The following is a 25,825-nucleotide window of genomic DNA, read 5'->3' on the forward strand; positions in this document are numbered from 1 at the left end:
TTAAAACTCAAATTAAGTTCAGAATTTGAGTCAATTTTTAATTCTCATTCTTAACGTTTCAAGGAATTTTTAAAATTTATAATAATTTAATCCTTTAACAATTTCACAAAACTAATAATTTAATGGTAATACTTTTTTTTTTTTTAAATAAATTAAATAAACAAATGAATTATTTGTTGTGTAAAGCTTTGAGGACAATATGTACGGAAGGTGTTCGAAAGTCCTGAATTTAATTTCTTTGTTGTTACTTTTTAATGTGACCCATTCACCGAAATAAAAGTTAGAAACAAAATATGTTCAGGTAACGGAAGACGGTCTATACTTACCTGACCTGGACCTCATTCCTGGAATCTCCACTCAATTTCAGAACCATGGCCCCTTTTGAGTCTATAACAGCCAACACCCTTGGGGGAAGCCTGTCCACAAGATTTTGGAGGGAGTTTGTGGGACTTTGTGCCCATTGGTGAGGTCAGGTACCGATTCTGGATGAGAAGACCTGGCTCACAATCAGTCTTAACTCAAACCAAAGGTGTGCAGTAGGGTTGAGGTCAGGGCTTTGTGCAGGACACACCAAACTGGTCAAACCATGTCTTTATGGATTCTTCCCCAAATTTCGTAGCGAACCCTTATCTGAACATACAGCCTGGGTGGCTAGGAAAGGGAATGTGCCCTCTGGTGAGGTCAGGTACTGATGCTGGATGAGAAGACCTGGCTCGCCATCAGTCCCAACTCAAACCAAAGGTGTGCAGTAGATTTGAGGTTAGGGCTTTATGCAGGACACACCAAACTGGTCAAACCGTGTCTTTATGGATTCTTCCCCAAATTTCGTAGCGAACCCTTATCTGAACATACAGCCTGAGTGGCCAGGAAAGGGAATGTGCCCATTGGTGAGGTTAGGTACCAATGCTGGATGAGAATACCTGGCTCGCCATCAGTCCCACCTCAAACCAAAGGTGTTCAGTAGGGTTGAGGTCATGGCTTTGTGCAGGACACTCAACACACACCATACTGGTCAAACCATGTCTTTATAGATTCTTCCCCATATTTCGTAGCGAACCCTTACCTAAACATGCAGCCTGGGTGGCCAGGAAAGGGAATGTGCCCATTGGTGAGGTTAGGCACTGATGTTGGATGAGAAGACTTGACTCATATCCACTGAAATAAAAATTTGAATAAAAAAAAAGTTCAGGTAACGGAAGACGGTCTATACTTACCTGACTATAACCTCGTTCCTAGAATCTCTACTCCATTTCAAAACCATGGCCATTAATATGGAGTTTTGAGTCTATAACAGCCAACACCCTTGTGGAAAGCCTGTCAGCAAGATTTTGGAGGGTGTTTGTGGGACATTGTGCCCATTGGTGAGGTTAGGTACAGATGCTGGATGAGAAGACCTGGCTCGCAATCAGTCCCAACTCAAACCAAAGGTGTTCAGTAGGGTTGAGGTAAGGGCTTTGTGCAGGACACACCAAACTGATCAAACCATGTCTTTATGGATTCTTCCCCAAATCTCGTAGTGAACCCTTATCCAAACACACAGCCTGGGTGGCTAGGAAAGGGAAAGTTGAAAGGGTGTGCCCCCCCCTTTCTAAGCCATACCAGGCCACATGCCCTCAAGGCACCTTATTCCAATGTTGATGAAAAGGACCTCTTCCCCACAACCCTGGCCTGGTGGCTGTGGGGGTCTTATTTGAATGTAGAACCCCTTTTTTCAATAAGGGGCACCTAGATATTGCTTGTGTTCTCAAAGCTCTTATGTGAATTAAAAACATGTTCGCCAAAATAAAAGTTTGAAACAAAAATGTTCAGGTAACGGAAGGCAGTTTATACTTACCTGACGTGGACCTCGTTGCTGGAACCACTCCATTCCAAAACCATGGCCACTAATATGGAGTTGCCCCCTTTTGAGGCTACAACAGCTAACACTCTTGGGGGAAGCCTGTCAACAAGGTTTTGGAGGGAGTTTGTGGGACTTTGTGCCCATTGGTGAGGTCAGGCACTGATGTTGGATGAGAAGACCTGGCTCCCATTCACCGAAAGAAAAGTTTTAAAAAAAAAAGTTCAGGTAACGGAAGGTGGCATGTGCTTACCTGACCTGGAATCTCTAGTCCATTCCAAAACCATGGCCGCTAATATAGAGTTGTCCCCTTTTGAGGCTACAATGATTACCACTCTTAGGGGAAGCCTGTCAACAAGGTTTTGGATGGTGTGGGAATTTGTGCCCATTGGTGAGGTCAGGCACTGATGTTGGATGAGAAGACCTGGCTCCCATTCACTGAAATAAAAGTTCTAAAAACAAAAGTTCAGGTAACGGATGGTGGCATGTACTTACCTGACCTGGACCTCATTCCTGGAATCTCCACTTCATTTCAAAACCTTGGCCAATAATATGAAGTTGCCCCCTGAAGCTACAACAACAAACACTGTTGGGGGAAGCCGATCACCAAGGCTTTGGAGGGTGTCTGTGGGAATTTGTGTTCATTGGTGAGGTCAGGTAACGATGTTGGATGCTGTTGGATCACATTCAGTCCCAACTCAACCCAAAGGTGTTTAGAAGGGTTGAGGTCAAGACTCTGTGCAGGATACTAGTTCTACACAGGGCACAAGTTCCTCCACACCAAACTGGTCAATCCATGACTTTATGGAGCTAGCTTTGTGGGGCATAGCCATGCTGGATCGGAAAGGGCATTCCTCAAACTGTTGTTGAACCAGTCATTCATAATAGGTGAAATCAGGGGTCTTCAAACTTTCTAAGAAAAGGGCCAGTTTACTGTCCTTCAGACTTTATTGGGGCAGGACTGTGGCTAGTAGGAGTAGAAAATGCTCTGGCATCAGTGGGACCACAATCCCAATGTCCCACACAATGTCCCATCATTAATGTTCTAATGTCCCATACAATGTCCCATCATTGGAGTCCCAATGTCCCACCATTCGTTTTAAGAGGAAGCATGGTGCCCCATCATCAGTGTCAGTGGGAAGAATAGTGCCCCATTGTTGGTATCGATAGAAGGAATACTACAAAATTTAAAGTGGCTCCTCAGCTTCCCATGCCCTTTTTTTTTTTTTGTTACTCCTGCTTACCTTGTGGTGGTTTCTTCACAGTTTGGAGAATCACTCACCCATCGGATCCAACATTGTCCTGCTGAGATCCTCTGCTCAGCAGTCGCCACTCAGGCCCCTCGCCACCATGTCTGTGTGTGATGTCATTGGGAATCCCACCAGTTCTTTCCTCTGTGGATGGAAAAGGCCTCCAGAGATACGTGACGTACATATCCGAGGAGGCACAGCGGGCACAGTACACCTCATTTGCTGCCTAGGTGAATTACATGTATTGGAGTCAGAGCTGAACCCTTTTTTCTGAAAAAACAAAACGGGGGGGGGGGGGGGGGGCACCATACAGAGAAGGGACCCACATGGAAGAAAATAAATAAATTTTATATATATATATATATATATATATATATCTTCCGGAGTCGGGCTTTAACACCGACAGTTATATACCACAACACAATCATCAGGTATACTGGAGTGATTTGGTTATCCAAGCCGTAAACCCACTTTCCCCCAAAAGGAAGTCCCGCGTCCCGCTGACGAAACGCGTCAGACGGAGCTCTTTATTAAAATAAAGTTTCATGGAGAACACAGTCACTGTCTTGTAGAACACAGTCTCCATCGTCCTCATGGAGAACATCGTCTTTATAATCCCCATGCAGAACACAGTCCCTTTTATCCTCGTGGAGACCATCATCTTTATTATCCTCATGGAGGACACAGTCCCTTTTATCCTCGTGGAGACCATCATCTTTATTATCCTCATGGAGGACACAGTCCCTTTTATCCTCATGGAGACCATCATCTTTATTATCCTCATGGAGGACACAGTCCCTTTTATCCTCATGGAGACCATCATCTTTATTATCCTCATGGAGGACACAGTCCCTTTTATTCTCATGGAAAACATCATCTCTATCATCCTCATCGAGAACACAGTCCCTTTTATCCTCATGGAGAACATCACCTTTATCTTCCTTATGGAGAACACAGTCCCCTTTCTCCTCATGGAGAGCATCATCTCTATCATCCTCATGGAGAACACAGTCTCTTTTCTCCTCACGGAGAACATCGTCTCTATCATCCTCATAGAGAACATCGTCTTTATCATCCTCATGGAGAACACAGTCCCTTTCATCCTCATGGAAAACATCATCTCTATCATCCTCATAGAAAACACAGTCTCTATAATCCTCATAAAGAACACAGTCCCTTTTATCCTCATTTAGAGTATCGTTTCTGTCATCCTCCTGTAGAACACAGTCTCTATAATCCTCATGGAGAACACAGTCCATTTTATCCTCATGGAGAACATCATCTCTATCATTCCCATGGAGGACACAGTCCCTTTGATCCTCATGGAGAACATCGTCTCTATCATCCTCATGGAGAACATCGTCCCTTTTCTCCTCATGGAGAACATCGTCTTTATCATCCTCATGGAGAACATCGTCTCTATCATCCTCATGGAGAACATCGTCCCTTTTCTCCTCATGGAGAACATTGTCTCTATCATCCTCATGGAGAACATCGTCTCTATCATCCTCATGGAGAACACAGTCCCTTTTATCCTCATTTAGAACATTGTTTCTGTCATGCTCATGTAGCACACCGTCTCTATAATCCTCATGGAGAACACAGTCCATTTTATCCCCATGGAGAACATCATCTCTATCATTCCCATGGAGGACACAGTCCCTTTGATCCTCATGGAGAACATTGTCTCCATCATCGTCATGGAGAACACAGTTCCTTTGATCCTCATGGGAACATCGTCTTGATCATCCTCCTGGTCACTACAGTGCCGTAAGTGGAGCCTTCACGGGACGGTCTACCACGGAAGAGTCCCTACCCTCCTAGACTGCATGACCAAGGGTAGATTTTGGATATTCCTGACTGATTAGGTTATCCAAGCAGTAACCCAACCTTCCCCCGGAGGAAGTCACATGTACTGGAGACAAAACGCGTCGGTCGGAGCTCTTGGATGACGTCATCAAGCTATTCTCTCATACAGGAAGTCCGGCACTGCATGACCGGTGGATGAATCCCAGCTACAGGGACCACAAGTCGGAAGAAAGACGTTGAAGGGGGCGGGGCCAAATGTTCAACCCGCATTAGCCAAGAGATATCTCAGTAACAGAGCACCAGGAAACGCTTGGGGCCTATGGAAACCCGGGACCAAAAATGGAACAGATTGTAGATGACCAGTCCTTAGACATGGTGGCTGCATTAGTTTTCCTTTTCTACGATTTTTTCCCCTTTATTTTCTCCCGGTGATCCTGCCAGTTCCTATTCTAGGGTGACAACACTCACTGTACCGTATCTATGAATAAGCAGTGTTGTCACCCAAGGAACCCCCTACCCCTTCAACCCTCATTACTGGGTCTCTCCGCTTTTCTATGCAATGAAGTCAGATCGTGGAAGGTGGGAGGTGCCAGCGTGGTACTATGCACAGCTACCTGAAAACATCACAGCACCCGGCCTCAGTACTCCTTTCAAAAGCCCTCAGCCCCGTAGCAGTGGGAGGAGTTATCCATGCTTTTCAAAGAAACCTTTCCTACACCTGTGTTTATTCTCTGGTGTGACAGATGACTTGTTTATTTAACGCCTACCCCTCCAAATGTCACACTACTACCAGCCTTAACCTCCGCAACCTTAACCCTGCCCCCCTCTACTCTGCAGCTGATAAACCCCACCACAGCATCCTCCCCCTGTCCTGCCCTGACTTGGCCATGACTGCCTACAACAATGCGCTGTAAACAGCCATTGACTCACTAGCGCCTTTAACCACACGCAACATCAGACCCCGACCGCTCCAGCCCTGGCAGACTGATCACACCAAAACCCTCAAACGACACAGTCGTGCCCTGGAGCGACTATGGCGCAAAACCAAATCCCAACAAGCCTTCACCCGCTACAAATCTGCCTTCCGCACCTACACCTCCTCCCTCCATGCAGCCAAACAAGCCTACTTCCTGACCCTCATCAAGACCCTCTCCTCCAATCCTCGCCGACTCTTCTCCACCTTCAACTCTCTACTCTCGCCACCCCCACCTCCACCCAGCACCTCACTCACCGCCCTTGAGATTGCCAATCACTTCAAAAAACAAGATTGACACAATTTGCAAGGACATTGCCGCAAATCACACTCCCTCTCATACAGCTACCCCCTCATCCCCCCTCCCCCTCAACATAACCCGCAGGGACTTCATCACTGCTCAAACTCCCTCCAACCCCGTTCCCCCTCACTCAGCTACCCCCTCATCACCCCTCTCCCACGGCCCCACCACTGCTCTGACCTCCACTTCCACCCCACCCTACATTCCTCATACTGAAGCCCCCCCAACACTCCACACCTTTGACCTTACTACACTCGAGGAAGTCTCCAAGATCCTCTCTGATGCCCACCTCACCACCTGCCCCCTTGACCCTATCCCCTCACAACTCCTACGACCTCCCTCCCCCTCCATCCTTTGCTCCCTCACCCACATCTTCAATCTCTCCCTCTCCTCAGGCACTTTCCCCTCCCCTCTGAAACATGCACACATCACCCCCATACTTAAAAAGCCCTCCCTGGACCCCAATGACCCAAACAACCTCAGACCCATCTCCCATTTACATCTAAACTCCTCGAGCGTCTAGTCTACACCCGCCTATGCTCTCACCTCAACGACAACAACCTCCTCGATCCCCTACAGTCCGGCTTCCGTCCCCTACACTCCACCAAAACTGCCTTACTCAAACTCTCCAACGACCTGCTAACCGCCAAAGCTAATGGCCACTATTCAGTGCTCCTACTCCTTGACCTCTCTGCGGCCTTCGACACAGTCGACCACCCCCTCCTCCTCAAAATACTACACTCCCTCGGCCTCAGATTCTGCTCTCTCCTGGCTCTCATCCTACCTGTCACAACGCTCCTTCAGCGTTACCTATAATGCTACCACCTCCCCCTCACTCCCCCTCTCTGTTGGGGTCCCTCAAGGCTCTGTCCTCGGGCCCCTTCTCTTCTCCATCTACACCGCCTCCCTTGGCCAACTCATACACTCTCACGGCTTCAACTACCACCTCTATGCCGACGACACACAAATCTATCTCTCAACCCCCAACCTCACCCCCTCGGTCTCTGCCCGAATCACACACCTACTGAGCGACATATCAGATTGGATGTCGCTCCACTTCCTTAAACTGAACCTCTCCAAAACCGAGTTTCTTGTCTTCCCCCCAGCCCGGACCCCTCCCCCATTGACTTCTCCATCACATCCAACAACGCTACCATCAAACCCGCCCCGCAGGCCAGAGTACTGGGTGTCATTCTGGACTCCAACCTATCCTTCCAGCCCCAAGTCCAATCTTTAACAAACTCGTGCAGACTCCACCTCCGCAACATCGCCAAAATCCGCACTTTCCTAACCCCAGAAACCACTAAACAGCTCATCCACTCCCTCATCATATCACGACTCGACTACTGCAACTCCCTCCTCACTGGCCTGCCTCGCCGCTGGCTATCCCCGCTTCAGTCGATCCTGAATACGGCTGCCAGACTCATTCACCTTTCTAACAGCTCCGTTTCCGCCACCCCCCTCTGCCAATCCCTCCACTGGCTTCCGATTACGCAACGGATCAAATTCAAAATCCTAACACTGACGTACAAAGCTGTCCACCATACTGCCCCGAACTACATCACTGACCTAATATCCAAGTACCGCCCAGCACGCACACTCCGCTCCTCACAAGACCTCCTTCTCTCTAGTTCCCTGGTCTCCTCCTCCCATGCCCGCCTCCAGGACTTCTCCAGGGTGTCACCCATCCTCTGGAACTCCCTGCCCCAACCCATCAGATTATCACCTACTCTCCTCTCCTTTAGGTGCACCCTGAAAACCCATCTCTTCAGGGAAGCCTACCCCACCCCCTGCTAACTTGCTGACCTCCTCCACTCTTTCTACCACTCCATCCCCCACAGCTATTTCCTCCTGTACCACCATCCCCTCCCTCCTAGATTGTAAACTCGAAAGAGCAGGGCCCTCGATCCCCTCATGTTTTGCATTGTATTGTTATTGTTCTGTCACATGTTCTGTCCCCCTTTGTAATGTACAACACTGAGCGAACTATTGGCGCTTTATAAATACTGTATAATAATAATAATTTAAATAAACATTTCCCGCACAGTGGACTGTAAAGGTGCCCTCACCTGTATATTCTCTGGTGTAACTGAGGACTTGTTTAAGAAGAAAACATTTCCCGCACAATGGGCATAAAAAGGGATGCTCACCTATGCCTATTCTCTGGTGTCACAGGACTTGTTTTTTTTAAATAAACATTTCCCACACAGTGGACTGTAAAGGTGCCCTCACCACTCACACATGTATTTTCTAGTGTGACAAGAGGATGAAACAATTTCCCGCACTCCAGACATGACGGGCTCCTCTCCCGTGTAAAGTCTCCCTCCCTGACAATGAAAAGAACACTCACCCACAGGGGATTTTACCGGTCTTTATTAAAACATTTTTTTGAAACCGCCCTCTTAACATGAAAAAATCTTGTCCACATGGGTCCTCTGGTGTCTCAGAAGGTCTCCTCTCTGAGTGAAACCTTTCCCGCACTCCGAACAGCAATGCGGCCGTACCCCGTTGTGAAACTTCTTGTGCCTTATAAGACTCTCTTTCCACGTAAAACTCTTCCCGCACTGTGAGCAAGAAAAAGGGCGCACGCCGATGTGATTCCTTTGATGATTGACAAGGTACCTTTTCTCGTTGAAACATTTCCCGCACTCTGCACATTTAAAAGGCAGCTTGCCCGTGTGAATTCTCTGATGTATTAGGAGGTGTCTTTTCTGACTGTAACTTTTCCCACACTCTAAACACAAAAACGGCTTCTCACCGGGGTGGACTTGGACACGGGTACCGAGGCCGCGTCCGGAGGGTCCTCCCTGAGGTCCCACAAGGGCCGACACCCCGCCCTCTGAGCACGGAAAAAAATCTTCAACCAGGTCAACGCTTTGAAGCTTGGGTGTTGGTTTGGAGGGTTTCCCGCGTTCAGGTTGCGTTGGCTCCTCCCTTGCGTGGGTTCGCTGGTGTAGAAGAAGCATGCCCCCGACTGCAAAACATTTCCCGCACTCTTTACATGCAAACGGTTTCCTGTTCGCATGGATTTGCTGGTGATTTATGTACGTATCTTTCCGAGGAAAACATTTCCCGCACTCCGAACACAGAAAAGGTTTCTCGCCTGTGTGAACCTTGAGGTGTCTCGTCAGGTGACCTTTCTGCATGAAATACAAACCGCACTCCGGACACACATAAGGCCTTTCCCCCGTGTGATGCCTCAGGTGCCTGGCCAGGTCGCTTTTGTGCAAGAAGGATTTCCCGCACTCCGGGCAGGAATAGTGCCGCACTCCAGTGTGATTGATTAAGTGTCTTGTAAGTTGCGATTTGGATTCGAAACTTTTCCCGCACTCCAAGCACGGATTGGGGAGCACGCCACTGTGAACTTTTTGGTGACAGGCAAGGTAGGATTCCGTAATGAAACATTTCCCGCACTCGGAACATGAAAACGGACTGCATTTCTCCGCATTCGTCTGCTGGTGTGCGGCAAGAGTTGAGGCTGAGGTTAAGCAGTCATCATCCATAGAATATGGAAAGATCTCTTCGACCTTCACCACAACAGCGTCCAAGTTGTCATGAGAAGGTTCCTCAGGATCGTAAGGATCTAGCATCCCGTCTGCAAGGTGAAATCGCGGGAAAATATTCGGGGTGATAGCATGGAACTTATCGAAGGGAAACTCAAGGCGAGTTAGATCTGCTGCTCCGCCCACCTCATGAACTCCAGGATGGAAACTTGAGGTATCAGTTGGAAAATTGTAAGAAGTGCCCATAGAATATGGAGACTTCGATATATCTGCACAGTAAATGGTTCGATGAATATTCTGAGCAGTGGGCTTTACTTCTGGAGAACATTGTAGGGTCCTGGTATCTACTGTGGTGTAGTCTGGAGGGAACATGAGATGTTCCTCTGAGGTATTCCAAACTTCGTGTCCTCCTACTGGAAGGAGATTTCATAATTAGTATAGGAAACACATTTATTGGTAATAGAGGTCTACTATGAAATGAAGCCAAGGAATGGAGATGGACCTTCCATATGGTGTCCAGTATCTCCTCATTTGTTGGAGACATGACATTATATTGAGGAATGGAGATGGACCTTCCATATGGTGTCCAGTGTCTCCTCATTTGTTGGAGACATGACATTATATTGAGGAACGGAGATGGACCTTCCATATGGTGTCCAGTATCTCCTCCTCATTTGTTGGGAACAGGACGTTATATTAAGGAATGGAGATGGACCTTTCATATGGTGTCCAGTATCTCCTCATTTGTTGGAGTCATGACATTATATTGAGGAATGGAGATGGACCTTAAATATGGTGTCCAGTATCTCATTTGTTGGGAACATGACGTAATATTGAGGAATGGAGATGGACCTTCCATATGGTGTCCAGTATCTCCTCCTCATTTGTTGGGAACATGACATTATATTGAGGAATGGAGATGGACCTTCCATATGGTGTCCAGTATCTCCTCCTCATTTGTTGGGAACATGACGTTATATTGAGGAATGGAGATGGACCTTTCATATGGTGTCCAGTATCTCCTCCTCATTTGTTGGGAACATGACATTATATTAAGGAATGGAGATGGACCTTTCATATGGTGTACAGTATCTCCTCATTGTTAGAGACATGACATTATATTGAGGAATGGAGATGGACCTTTCATATGGTGTCCAGGATCTCCTCATTTGTTTGGAACATGACATTATATTGAGGAATGGAGACAGACCTTTCATATGGCGTCCAGTATCTTCTCCTCATTGGTTGGGGATATGACGTTATATTGAGGAATGGAGATGGACCTTTCATATGGTGTCCAGTATCTCCTCATTTGTTGGGAACATGACGTTATATTGAGGAATGGAGATGGACCTTTCATATGGCGTCCAGTATCTTCTCCTCATTGGTTGGGGATATGACGTTATATTGAGGAATGGAGATGGACCTTTCATATGGTGTCCAGTATCTCCTCCTCATTTGTTGGAAACGTGTCTAGAACATGTTGACAATCAATAAAATACTGAAGATTACATTTATTATAAGATTGCAGAAACCTGCTTCCCTTGTTTTGCCAGCCTACCATATATATTCCACTGTCCTCTTACCCGGTGATGTGAGGGGCGGCTGATTGTCCATCATGACGTCCTTGTAGAGGTCCTTTTGTCCTTCTAAATACTCCCACTCCTCCATGGAGAAATAGACAGTGACATCTTGACACCTTATAGGAACCTGATACACACAATGATACAGTCACCATCCAGACACATCCCTTGTCTGTTACTGGAGAATGTCCCAGATTCCCGGCACCGCTCACCTCTCCTGTCAGCAGCTCCATCATCTTCTTGGTGACTTCTAGAATCTTCTTGTTGCTGTATTTCTCAGGTATCAGGGAGTGAGCTGAAGGCACTGTGATGGTCACCTGGTCACCAGACTTCACAGGAGGAAAATGCTGTTTAAAGATAAAGCTAATGTGAAATCCCAGAATGCCCATCACATCTATGTTCTTCAGTGACAGAGATAACATTGGTTATCATGCGACATTTCCAAAGTTCTCCTCACCTCTCCGGTCAACAGGTAGATGATCTCCAGGGTGAAGTTTAATAACCTCTCAGTCATCTGACTTGGGTCCTTGTCCATCATCTTTGGTGTGGTCATGTGATCTATACAGGTAGAAAATCTCTGTAGACAGTTAATAAGCTTAATAGATTATTGGCTCTACATTTAGGACGTATCCGGTCTATAAACCAGAGGCTCTGGATGGACGGTTGGATAAATGGTTCTATATTTAGGACGTATCCGGTCTATAAACCAGAGGCTCTGGATGGACGGTTGGATAAATGGTTCTATATTTAGGACGTATCCGGTCTATAAACCAGAGGCTCTGGATGGACGGTTAGATAAATGGTTCTATATTTAGGACGTATCCAGTCTATAAACCAGAGGCTCTGGATGGACGGTTGGATAAATGGTTCTATATTTAGGACGTATTCGGTCTATAAACCAGAGGCTCTGGATGGACGGTTGGATAAATGGTTCTATATCTAGGATGTATCCGGTCTAAAAACCAGAGGCTCTGGATGGACGGTTGGATAAATGGCTCTATATTTTGGACGTATCCGGTCTATAAACCAGAGGCTCTGGATGGACGGTTGGATAAATGGTTCTATATTTAGGACGTATCCGGTCTATAAACCAGAGGCTCTGGATGGACGGTTGGATAAATGGTTCTATATCTAGGATGTATCCGGTCTAAAAACCAGAGGCTCTGGATGGACGGTTGGATAAATGGCTCTATAATTAGGACGTATCCAGTCTATAAACCAGAGGCTAGAGGACGGACATGACGATGGAGGAAGAGGGCGGACATGACGGGGGGTTACTAGTGTAAATATAAAATCAGATCTCATTACCTCCTCTGCTGCCACTTCCAGCAATGTCTCCTCTCTACTTCCTCCACAGTCCCCTCTCACCCAGAACTTCCTTTTTTATAGCTGACCTAACTTCCTGTCTAGGTGCAGCCACTGAATATAGCCAAGATTTCCATCTAGTGGAGACTGTGATAAGTGCAGCTCTGATGACCTCGGGGTGGTCTGCCCAGGGGGCGGATGGTGTCCCTTCCATAGTGTGGCCCCGGAGGTCCTTCTTGCCGGACTCTTTCTACAGAAGGCAGATTTCTGGTTCTAAAAGTAAAATGTAAAAGTATTTGTAATCCCAAGAACCAAGATGTAATATACGGTGGCTTACCCATGGATGTGGTGGCTGCGTTTGTTTTCTTTTGCCAGGCTTTTTCCCCCCTTTTATTCTCACCTGCTAATCTTGCCACTTCCTGTCCTATGGAGACAACGCACAGTCACTGGACTTTATGAAAGAGCAGTGTTGTCACCCTATAGCAGGACTACAGAACACCTCCTCCTCTCCCCATTTTTGTACTATGGAAGGGGGGGGGGGGAGAGGGGGTGTTGGGTTTCTTTTGTAATGTTAAAGATGCGTTGTTGCGTATTCACGCAGCTCCAGTACTCAGCCTGTGATTGACAGTGGAGGGGGGGTGCCCATTTCCTTCCCTCCAATCAGCTCTAAGAACTCGCTTCTCTGAGTGTAACTTTAAAGAGTGTAAGTGTAACAGCTCCCCGCCTCCTGTTTTCTGAAAGCTCAGAGAAGTTTTATAAATTGTGCAGTTTGAATGGCTGTAGAGGAGACGAGCTACAGATAAACAGGTACAACATATGTTCCATCTCTGTGTATCACTTGAGGCCGGTCACTTCATTGGGAATGGGGGGGGTTTCATATTCTCCTTGAAGAGGGCGTGGTCAATGGAACATGTAGCTTAGGGGGATATCAGACATCCTGCACACTGGGGCTTGGCTATGGTGCATTAGAAGCTGCAGCAAGACATATAAATCCCATCACATTTCCTAGCGGGAGGACATTCAGCATCATCAAATGCTTTCATCCCCAGCCTGACTGTCCCTGGCTCCGCCCCTTTCAATCATTGGATTTCAATAAAGGAGGCTCAATGTTATTTAGGGTTGTATGCATGCAAAAGCGTCCTGCATGACCACGCCCACTGTGCCATCCACCAATCAGGGCACTTTGATATTTGTATAACTCCTCCCAAGAACGAGCCAAATGCTTGCGTCAGCGTTGAGGGCTCCAGAGAGAAGGGCCGAGGCAGGGGGCTGTGATGTCTTTATGAGGTATGCACGGGATCCTTCTGGCCACTCACACCAGCCATGATCTGCCTGCACTGCATAGAGAACCACAGAGACCCAGTAACGATATCATATCATTAGCATGATGATGCAACTCAGAAAAAGGGAAAATATGCAGGGAGGAAACGTCGGATTTAATTATCATATAGACATGAGACGGCAGTTGTGTGTTACATAAACTGATATCAACCATATAGGACAGGGAGAGACATGGGGGGGGGTGCTGCAGACACACAGTCACACAGGAGGGGGGGGAGAGGCTGCAGACACACAGTCACACAGGAGGGGGGGGAGAGGCTGCATAGACACAGTCACATAGGAGGAGGGGGGGAGAGGCAGCAGAGACACAGTCACACAGGAGGGGGGGGGGGGAGAGATTGCAGAGACACAGTCACAAAGGAGGAGGGGGGAGGGAGAGGCTGCAGAGACACAGTCACACAGGAGGGGGGGGGGGAGGGAGAGGCTGCAGAGACACAGTCACACAGGAGGGGGGGGGGAGGCTGCAGAGACACAGTCACACAGGAGGGGGGGGGAGGCTGCAGAGACACAGTCACACAGGAGGGGGGGGGGAGGCTGCAAAGACACAGTCACACAGGAGGGGGGGGGAGAGGCTGCAGAGACACAGTCACACAGGAGGAGGGGGGAGGGAGAGGCTGCAGAGACACAGTCACACAGGAGGGGGGAGGCTGCAGAGACACAGTCACACAGGAGGGGGGGGAGAGGCTGCAGAGACACAGTCACACAGGAGGGGGGGAGGCTGCAGAGACACAGTCACACAGGAGGAGGGGGGGGGAAAGGCTGCAGAGACACAGTCACACAGGAGGGGGAGGCTGCTGGGACACAGTCACACGGGGGGGGGGGGGGGAGGCTGCAGAGACACAGTCACACAGAAGGGGGGGGGAGGCTGCAGAGACACAGTCACACAGGAGGGGGAGGGGAGGCTGCTGGGACACAGTCACACAGGGGGGGAGGGAGGCTGCAGGGACACAGTCACACAGGAGGGGGGGGGGGGTAGAGGCTGCAGAGACACAGGAGGGGGGGAGAAACTGCAGAGACACAGTCACACAGGAGGTAGGGGGAGAGGCTGCAGAGACACAGTCACACAGAAGGGGGGGGGGGAGGCTGCAGAGACACAGTCACACAGGAGGGGGGGAGAGGCTGCAGAGACACAGTCACACAGGAGGGGGGGGGGGAGAGGCTGCAGAGACACAGTCACACAGGAGGGGGGAGGGAGAGGCTGCAGAGACACAGTCACACAGGAGGGGGGGGGAAGAGGCTGCAGAGACACAGTCACACAGGAGGGGGGAGGGAGAGGCTGCAGAGACACAGTCACACAGGAGGGGGGGGGAAGAGGCTGCAGAGACACAGTCACACAGGAGGGGGGAGGGAGAGGCTGCAGAGACACAGTCACACAGGAGGGGGGGGGGCTGCAGAGACACAGTCACACAGGAGAGGGGGAAGAGGCTGCAGAAACACAGTCACACAGGAGGGGGGGGGAGAGGTTGCAGAGACACAGTCACACAGGAGGGGGGGGGGAGGCTGCAGAGACACAGTCACACAGGAGGGGGGGGGGGGGGGAGGCTGCAAAGACACAGTCACACAGGAGGGGGGGGGAGAGGCTGCAGAGACACAGTCACAAAGGAGGAGGGGGGGGGGGAAAGGCTGCAGAGACACAGTCACACAGGAGGGGGAGGCTGCTGGGACACAGTCACACGGGGGGGGGGGAGGCTGCAGAGACACAGTCACACAGGAGGGGGGGGGGAAGAGGCTGCAGAGACACAGTCACACAGGAGGGGGAGGGGAGGCTGCTGGGACACAGTCACACAGGAGGGGGGGGGGGTAGAGGCTGCAGAGACACAGGAGGGGGGGAGAAACTGCAGAGACACAGTCACACAGGAGGTAGGGGGAGAGGCTGCAGAGACACAGTCACACAGAAGGGGGGGGGGGAGGCTGCAGAGACACAGTCACACAGGAGGGGGGGAGAGGCTGCAGAGACACAGTCACACAGGAGGGGGGGGGGAGAGGCTGCAGAGACACAGTCACACAGGAGGGGGGAGGGAGAGGCTGCAGAGACACAGTCACACAGGAGGGGGGGGAAGAGGCTGCAGAGACACAGTCACACAGGAGGGGGGGGGGGAGGCTGCTGGGACACAGTCACACGGGAGGGGGGGGGGAGAGGCTGCAGAGACACAGTCACACAGGAGGGGGGAGGGAGAGGCTGCAGAGACACAGTCACACAGGAGGGGGGGGGGGGCTGCAGAGACACAGTCACACAGGAGAGGGGGAAGAGGCTGCAGAGACACAGTCACACAGGAGGGGGGGGGGGGGAGAGGCTGCAGAGACACAGTCACACAGGAGGGGGGGGGGGGAGAGGCTGCAGAGACACAGTCACACAGGAGAGGCTGCAGACACACAGTCACACAGGAGAGGGGGGAGAAACTGCAGAGACACAGTCACACAGGAGGTGGGGGAGAGGCTGCAGAGACACAGTCACACAGATGGGGGGGGGAGAGGCTGCAGAGACACAGTCACACAGAAGGGGGGGGAGAGGCTGCAGAGACACAGTCACACAGGAGGGGGGGGGGGCTGCAGAAACACAGTCACACAGGAGGGGGGGGGGGAAACTGCAGAGACACAGTCACACAGGAGGTAAGGGGAGAGGCTGCAGAGACACAGTCACACAGAAGGGGGGGGGAGAGGCTGCAGAGACACAGTCACACAGGAGGGGGGGGAGAGAGGCTGCAGAGACACAGTCACACAGGAGGGGGGGGGAGAGGCTGCAGAGACACAGTCACACAGGAGGGGGGGGAGAGAGGCTGCAGAGAAACAGTCACACAGGAGGGGGGGGGAGAGGCTGCAGAGACACAGTCACACAGGAGAGGGGGAAGAGGCTGCAGAGACACAGTCACACAGGAGGGGGGGGGGGAGAGGCTGCAGAGACACAGTCACACAGGAGAGGCTGCAGACACACAGTCACACAGGAGAGGGGGGAGAAACTGCAGAGACACAGTCACACAGGAGGTGGGGGAGAGGCTGCAGAGACACAGTCACACAGATGGGGGGGGGGGGGGGGGGAGAGGCTGCAGAGACACAGTCACAAAGGAGGAGGGGGGAGGGAGAGGCTGCAGAGACACAGTCACACAGGAGGGGGGGGGGAGGCTGCAGAGACACAGTCACACAGGAGGGGGGGGGGAGGCTGCAAAGACACAGTCACACAGGAGGGGGGGGGAGAGGCTGCAGAGACACAGTCACACAGGAGGAGGGGGGAGGGAGAGGCTGCAGAGACACAGTCACACAGGAGGGGGGAGGCTGCAGAGACACAGTCACACAGGAGGGGGGGGAGAGGCTGCAGAGACACAGTCACACAGGAGGGGGGGAGGCTGCAGAGACACAGTCACACAGGAGGAGGGGGGGGGAAAGGCTGCAGAGACACAGTCACACAGGAGGGGGAGGCTGCTGGGACACAGTCACACGGGGGGGGGGAGGCTGCAGAGACACAGTCACACAGAAGGGGGGGGGGAGGCTGCAGAGACACAGTCACACAGGAGAGGGAGGGGAGGCTGCTGGGACACAGTCACACAGGGGGGGGAAGGAGGCTGCAGGGACACAGTCACACAGGAGGGGGGGGGTAGAGGCTGCAGAGACACAGGAGGGGGGGAGAAACTGCAGAGACACAGTCACACAGGAGGTAGGGGGAGAGGCTGCAGAGACACAGTCACACAGAAGGGGGGGGGAGGCTGCAGAGACACAGTCACACAGGAGGGGGGGAGAGGCTGCAGAGACACAGTCACACAGGAGGGGGGGGGGAGAGGCTGCAGAGACACAGTCACACAGGAGGGGGGAGGGAGAGGCTGCAGAGACACAGTCACACGGGAGGGGGGGGGAGAGGCTGCAGAGACACAGTCACACAGGAGGGGGGAGGGAGAGGCTGCAGAGACACAGTCACACAGGAGGGGGGGGGGCTGCAGAGACACAGTCACACAGGAGAGGGGGAAGAGGCTGCAGAGACACAGTCACACAGGAGGGGGGGGGGAGAGGTTGCAGAGACACAGTCACACAGGAGGGGGGGGGGGAGGCTGCAGAGACACAGTCACACAGGAGGGGGGGGGAGGCTGCAAAGACACAGTCACACAGGAGGGGGGGGGGAGAGGCTGCAGAGACACAGTCAGAAAGGAGGAGGGGGGAGGGAGAGGCTGCAGAGACACAGTCACACAGGAGGGGGGAGGCTGCAGAGACACAGTCACACAGGAGGGGGGGGAGAGGCTGCAGAGACACAGTCACAAAGGAGGGGGGGAGGCTGCAGAGACACAGTCACACAGGAGGAGGGGGGGGGGGAAAGGCTGCAGAGACACAGTCACACAGGAGGGGGAGGCTGCTGGGACACAGTCACACGGGGGGGGAGGCTGCAGAGACACAGTCACACAGGAGGGGGGGGGGAAGAGGCTGCAGAGACACAGTCACACAGGAGGGGGAGGGGAGGCTGCTGGGACACAGTCACACAGGAGGGGGGGGGTAGAGGCTGCAGAGACACAGGAGGGGGGGAGAAACTGCAGAGACACAGTCACACAGAAGGGGGGGGGGGGAGGCTGCAGAGACACAGTCACACAGGAGGGGGGGAGAGGCTGCAGAGACACAGTCACACAGGAGGGGGGGGAGAGGCTGCAGAGACACAGTCACACAGGAGGGGGGAGGGAGAGGCTGCAGAGACACAGTCACACAGGAGGGGGGGGAAGAGGCTGCAGAGACACAGTCACACAGGAGGGGGGGGGAGGCTGCTGGGACACAGTCACACGGGAGGGGGGGGGGAGAGGCTGCAGAGACACAGTCACACAGGAGGGGGGGGGCTGCAGAGACACAGTCACACAGGAGAGGGGGAAGAGGCTGCAGAGACACAGTCACACAGGAGGGGGGGGGGGGAGAGGCTGCAGAGACACAGTCACACAGGAGAGGCTGCAGACACACAGTCACACAGGAGAGGGGGGAGAAACTGCAGAGACACAGTCACACAGGAGGTGGGGGAGAGGCTGCAGAGACACAGTCACACAGATGGGGGGGGGGGGAGAGGCTGCAGAGACACAGTCACACAGAAGGGGGGGGAGAGGCTGCAGAGACACAGTCACACAGAAGGGGGGGGAGAGGCTGCAGAGACACAGTCACACAGGAGGGGGGGGGGGCTGCAGAAACACAGTCACACAGGAGGGGGGGGGGGAAACTGCAGAGACACAGTCACACAGGAGGTAGGGGGAGAGGCTGCAGAGACACAGTCACACAGAAGGGGGGGGAGAGGCTGCAGAGACACAGTCACACAGGAGGGGGGGGGAGAGGCTGCAGAGACACAGTCACACAGGAGGGGGGGGGAGAGGCTGCAGAGACACAGTCACACAGGAGAGGGGGAAGAGGCTGCAGAGACACAGTCACACAGGAGGGGGGGGGGGGAGAGGCTGCAGAGACACAGTCACACAGGAGAGGCTGCAGACACACAGTCACACAGGAGAGGGGGGAGAAACTGCAGAGACACAGTCACACAGGAGGTGGGGAAGAGGCTGCAGAGACACAGTCACACAGATGGGGGGGGGGGGGAGAGGCTGCAGAGACACAGTCACACAGGAGGGGGGGGAGAGGCTGCAGAGACACAGTCACACAGGAGAGGGGGAGAGGCTGCAGAGACACAGTCACACAGGAGAGGGGGGGAGGCTGCAGTGACACAGTCACACAGGAGGGGGAGGCTGCTGGGACACAGTCACACGGGGGGGGGAGAGGCTGCAGAGACACAGTCACACAGAAGGGGGGGGAGAGGCTGCAGAGACACAGTCACACAGGAGGGGGGGGGGGGCTGCAGAAACACAGTCACACAGGAGGGGGGGGGGGCTGCAGAAACACAGTCACACAGGAGGGGGGGGGAGAAACTGCAGAGACACAGTCACACAGGAGGTAGGGGGAGAGGCTGCAGAGACACAGTCACACAGAAGGGGGGGGGAGAGGCTGCAGAGACACAGTCACACAGGAGGGGGGGGGGGGGGGGGCTGCAGAGACACAGTCACACAGGAGAGGGGGAAGAGGCTGCAGAGACACAGTCACACAGGAGGGGGGGGGAGAGGCTGCAGGGACACAGTCACACAGGAGAGGCTGCAGACACACAGTCACACAGGAGGGGGGGGGGAGAAACTGCAGAGACACAGTCAAACAGGAGGTGGGGGAGAGGCTGCAGAGACACAGTCACACAGACGGCCGGGGGGGGGGGGAGAGGCTGCAGAGACACAGTCACACAGGAGGGGGGGGGAGAGGCTGCAGAGACACAGTCACACAGGAGGGGGGGGAGAAACTGCAGAGACACAGTCACACAGATGGGGGGGGGGGGGAGAGGCTGCAGAGACACAGTCACACAGAAGGGGGGGGAGAGGCTGCAGAGACACAGTCACACAGAAGGGGGGGGAGAGGCTGCAGAGACACAGTCACACAGGAGGGGGGGGGGGGCTGCAGAAACACAGTCACACAGGAGGGGGGGGAGAAACTGCAGAGACACAGTCACACAGAAGGGGGGGAGAGGCTGCAGAGACACAGTCACACAGGAGGTAGGGGGAGAGGCTGCAGAGACACAGTCACACAGAAGGGGGGGGGGGAGGCTGCAGAGACACAGTCACACAGGAGGGGGGGAGAGGCTGCAGAGACACAGTCACACAGGAGGGGGGGGGGAGAGGCTGCAGAGACACAGTCACACAGGAGGGGGGAGGGAGAGGCTGCAGAGACACAGTCACACAGGAGGGGGGGGAAGAGGCTGCAGAGACACAGTCACACAGGAGGGGGGGGGGAGGCTGCTGGGACACAGTCACACAGGAGGGGGGGGGGGAGGCTGCTGGGACACAGTCACACGGGAGGGGGGGGGGAGAGGCTGCAGAGACACAGTCACACAGGAGGGGGGAGGGAGAGGCTGCAGAGACACAGTCACACAGGAGGTGGGGGAGAGGCTGCAGAGACACAGTCACACAGATGGGGGGGGGGAGAGGCTGCAGAGACACAGTCACACGGGGGGGGAGAGGCTGCAGAGACACAGTCACACAGAATGGGGGGGAGAGGCTGCAGAGACACAGTCACACAGGAGGGGGGGGGGCTGCAGAAACACAGTCACACAGGAGGGGGGGGAGAAACTGCAGAGACACAGTCACACAGGAGGTGGGGGAGAGGCTGCAGAGACACAGTCACACAGATGGGGGTGGGGGGGGAGAGGCTGCAGAGACACAGTCACACAGGAGGGGGGGGGGGGGGGCTGCAGAGACACAGTCACACAGGAGAGGGGGAGAGGCTGCAGAGACACAGTCACACAGGAGGAGGGGGGAGAGGCTGCAGAGACACAGTCACACAGGAGGGGGGGAGAGGCTGTAGAGACACAGTCACACAGAAGGATGGGGGAGGCTGCAGTGACACAGTCACACAGGAGGGGGAGGCTGCTGGGACACAGTCACACGGGGGGGGAGAGGCTGCAGAGACACAGTCACACAGAAGGGGGGGGGGGAGAGGCTGCAGAGACACAGTCACACAGGAGGGGGGGCTGCAGAAACACAGTCACACAGGAGGGGGGGGAGAAACTGCAGAGACACAGTCACACAGGAGGTAGGGGGAGAGGCTGCAGAGACACAGTCACACAGAAGGGGGGGGGAGAGGCTGCAGAGACACAGTCACACAGGAGGGGGGGGGAGGCTGCAGAGACACAGTCACACAGGAGAGGGGGAAGAGGCTGCAGAGACACAGTCACACAGGAGGGGGGGGGAGAGGCTGCAGAGACACAGTCACACAGGAGAGGCTGCAGACACACAGTCACACAGGAGGGGGGGGGAGAAACTGCAGAGACACAGTCAAACAGGAGGTGGGGGAGAGGCTGCAGAGACACAGTCACACAGACGGCCGGGGGGGGGGGAGAGGCTGCAGAGACACAGTCACACAGGAGGGGGGGGAGAGGCTGCAGAGACACAGTCACACAGGAGGGGGGGGGGAGAAACTGCAGAGACACAGTCACACAGGAGGTAGGGGGAGAGGCTGCAGAGACACAGTCACACAGATGGGGGGGGGGGAGAGGCTGCAGAGACACAGTCACACGGGGGGGGAGAGGCTGCAGAGACACAGTCACACAGAAGGGGGGGGGGGGGAGAGGCTGCAGAGACACAGTCACACAGGAGGGGGGGTGAGAAACTGCAGAGACACAGTCACACTGGAGGTAGGGGGAGAGGCTGCAGAGACACAGTCACACAGGAGGGAAGGGAGAAACTGCAGAGACACAGTCACACAGGAGGTAGGGGGAGAGGCTGCAGAGACACAGTCACACAGAAGGGGGGGGAGAGGCTGCAGAGACACAGTCACACAGGAGGGGGGGGGAGAGGCTGCAGAGACACAGTCACACAGGAGAGGGGGAAGAGGCTGCAGAGACACAGTCACACAGGAGGGGGGGGGAGAGGCTGCAGAGACACAGTGACACAGGAGAGGCTGCAGACACACAGTCACACAGGAGAGGGGGGAGAAACTGCAGAGACACAGTCACACAGGAGGTGGGGGAGAGGCTGCAGAGACACAGTCACACAGATGGGGGGGGGGGAGAGGCTGCAGAGACACAGTCACACAGGAGGGGGGGGGAGAGGCTGCAGAGACACAGTCACACAGGAGAGGCTGCAGAGACACAGTCACAGAGGAGGGGGGGAGAGGCTGCAGAGACACAGTCACACAGGAGAGGGGGAGAGGCTGCAGAGACACAGTCACACGGGGGGGAGAGGCTGCAGAGACACAGTCACACAGAAGGGGGGGGGAGAGGCTGCAGAGACACAGTCACACAGGAGGGGGGGAGAGGCTGCAGAGACACAGTCACACAGAAGAGGGGGAGAGGCTGCAGAGACACAGTCACACGGGGGGGAGAGGCTGCAGAGACACAGTCACACAGAAGGGGGGGGGGAGAGGCTGCAGAGACACAGTCACACAGGAGGGGGGGAGAAACTGCAGAGACACAGTCACACAGGAGGTGGGGGAGAGGCTGCAGAGACACAGTCACACAGAAGGGGGGGGGGGGAGAGGCTGCAGAGACACAGTCACACAGGAGGGGGGGGGGGGAGGCCGCAGAGACACAGTCACACAGGAGAGGGGGAAGAGGCTGCAGAGACACAGTCACACAGGAGGGGGGGGGGGGGAGAGGCTGCAGAGACACAGTCACACAGGAGAGGCTGCAGACACACAGTCACACAGGAGGGGGGGGGGAGAAACTGCAGAGACACAGTCAAACAGGAGGTGGGGGAGAGGCTGCAGAGACACAGTCACACAGGAGGGGGGGGGGGCTGCAGAAACACAGTCACACAAGAGGGGGGGGGGGTAGAGGCTGCAGAGACACAGTCACACAGGAGGGGGGGGGGAGAAACTGCAGAGACACAGTCACACAGGAGGTAGGGGGAGAGGCTGCAGAGACACAGTCATACAGGAGGGGGGGAGAGGCTGCAGAGAAACAGTCACACAGGAGGGGGGGGGGAGAGGCTGCAGAGACACAGTCACACAGGAGGGGGGGGAGGCTGCAGAGACACAGTCACACAGGAGAGGGGGAGAGGCTGCAGAAACACAGTCACACAGGAGAGGGGGAGAGGCTGCAGAGACACAGTCATACAGGAGGGGGGGGGAGAGGCTGCAGAGACACAGTCACACAGGAGAGGGGGAAGAGGCTGCAGAGACACAGTCACACAGGAGGGGGGGGGAGAGGCTGCAGAGACACAGTGACACAGGAGAGGCTGCAGACACACAGTCACACAGGAGAGGGGGGAGAAACTGCAGAGACACAGTCACACAGGAGGTGGGGGAGAGGCTGCAGAGACACAGTCACACAGATGGGGGGGGGGGGAGAGGCTGCAGAGACACAGTCACACAGGAGGGGGGGGGGAGAGGCTGCAGAGACACAGTCACACAGGAGAGGCTGCAGAGACACAGTCACAGAGGAGGGGGGGAGAGGCTGCAGAGACACAGTCACACAGGAGAGGGGGAGAGGCTGCAGAGACACAGTCACACGGGGGGGAGAGGCTGCAGAGACACAGTCACACAGAAGGGGGGGGGAGAGGCTGCAGAGACACAGTCACACAGGAGGGGGGGAGAGGCTGCAGAGACACAGTCACACAGGAGAGGGGGAGAGGCTGCAGAGACACAGTCACACGGGGGGGAGAGGCTGCAGAGACACAGTCACACAGAAGGGGGGGGGGGAGAGGCTGCAGAGACACAGTCACACAGGAGGGGGGGGGGGGGGAGGCCGCAGAGACACAGTCACACAGGAGAGGGGGAAGAGGCTGCAGAGACACAGTCACACAGGAGGGGGGGGGGGAGAGGCTGCAGAGACACAGTCACACAGGAGAGGCTGCAGACACACAGTCACACAGGAGGGGGGGGGAGAAACTGCAGAGACACAGTCAAACAGGAGGTGGGGGAGAGGCTGCAGAGACACAGTCACACAGGAGGGGGGGGGGCTGCAGAAACACAGTCACACAAGAGGGGGGGGGGGGTAGAGGCTGCAGAGACACAGTCACACAGGAGGGGGGGGGGAGAAACTGCAGAGACACAGTCACACAGGAGGTAGGGGGAGAGGCTGCAGAGACACAGTCATACAGGAGGGGGGGAGAGGCTGCAGAGAAACAGTCACACAGGAGGGGGGGGGGGAGTGGCTGCAGAGACACAGTCACACAGGAGGGGGGGAGAGGCTGCAGAGACACAGTCACACAGGAGAGGGGGAGAGGCTGCAGAGACACAGTCATACAGGAGGGGGGGGAGAGGCTGCAGGGACACAGTCACACAGGAGGGGGGGGGGGGAGAGGCTGCAGGAAAACAGTCACGCAGGAGGGGGGGGGGAGAGGCTGCAGAGACACAGTCACACAGGAGGGGGGGGAGGCTGCAGAGACACAGTCACACAGGAGGAGGGGGGAGGGAGAGGCTGCAGAGACACAGTCACACAGGAGGGGGGGGAGGCTGCAGAGACACAGTCACACAGGAGGGGGGGGAGGCTGCAGAGACACAGTCACACAGGAGGAGGGGGGAGGGAGAGGCTGCAGAGACACAGTCACACAGGAGGGGGGGGGGAGAGGCTGCAGAGACACAGTCACACAGGAGGGGGGGGCTGCAGAAACACAGTCACACAGGAGGGGGGGGGGGTAGAGGCTGCAGAGACACAGTCACACAGGAGGGGGGGGGGAGAAACTGCAGAGACACAGTCACACAGGAGGGGGGGGGGGAGAGGCTGCAGAGACACAGTCACACAGGAGAGAGGCTGCAGAGACACAGTCATACAGGAGGGGGGGGGGGAGAGGCTTCAGAGACACAGTCACACAGGAGGGGGGGGGGGGGGAAGAGGCTGCAGGGACACAGTCACACAGGAGGGGGGGGGGAGAGGCTGCAGAGACACAGTCACACGGGGAGGGGGGGGGAGAGGCTGCAGAGACACAGTCACACGGGGAGGGGGGGGAGAGGCTGCAGAGACACAGTCACACAGGAGTGGGGGGAGAGGCTGCAGAGACACAGTCACACGGGGGGGGGGGGGAGAGGCTGCAGAGACACAGTCACACAGGAGGGGGGGGAGAGGCTGCAGAGACACAGTCACACAGAAGGGGGGGGGAGAGGCTGCAGAGACACAGTCACACAGGAGGGGGGGGAGAGGCTGCAGAGACACAGTCACACAGGAGGGGGGGGAGAGGCTGCAGAGACACAGTCACACAGGAGAGGGGTGTGACGATTACGGCATCAGACTCCAGCCCTTCTCACCAAACTCATGACCAAAGGACTAGCCAATCTAAGACCGCGCTGTCATGTGCGTAACAATGCCACGCCCAGCTGCACCCTGCACAACGATTTTCCAGCTAATGGACCACAATTGATGTACCTGCAGCCTGAGAGCAATTGTTACTGGGTCAGGTTAATTACGCAATTAAACAGCGCAAAATAGACCTACATACAAATATTAGTA

The 25,825-nt window shown here is 54.6% G+C and overlaps 1 protein-coding gene across 2 annotated transcripts; it reads right to left on the reverse strand.

The window, feature by feature from the left end:
- Positions 1-8,527: 8,527 nt before the first annotated feature.
- LOC149440506 (uncharacterized) lies at positions 8,528-12,662 on the reverse strand. Of its 2 annotated transcripts, XM_089658553.1 has the most exons (5): positions 12,565-12,662; positions 11,714-11,814; positions 11,469-11,603; positions 11,260-11,383; positions 8,528-10,086 (listed from the first exon to the last, which is right to left on the reverse strand). In XM_089658553.1, the coding sequence occupies exons 2-5, from the start codon at positions 11,807-11,809 to the stop codon at positions 8,573-8,575; spliced, it is 1,869 nt and encodes a 622-aa protein (XP_089514679.1). In that variant the 5' UTR covers positions 11,810-11,814; positions 12,565-12,662; the 3' UTR covers positions 8,528-8,572. The 2 variants fall into 2 exon arrangements, with proteins under 2 accessions (XP_089514679.1, XP_089514678.1); XM_089658552.1 differs by having other exon boundaries at positions 11,714-12,625.
- Between the last annotated feature and the right edge of the window lie 13,163 nt (positions 12,663-25,825).

The sequence above is a fragment of the Staurois parvus genome, unplaced genomic scaffold (genome assembly GCF_062004578.1).
Source record: "Staurois parvus isolate SC_StPar_1 unplaced genomic scaffold, SC_StPar_1.0 ptg001079l, whole genome shotgun sequence".
In the NCBI taxonomy this organism is placed as follows: domain Eukaryota; kingdom Metazoa; phylum Chordata; class Amphibia; order Anura; family Ranidae; genus Staurois; species Staurois parvus.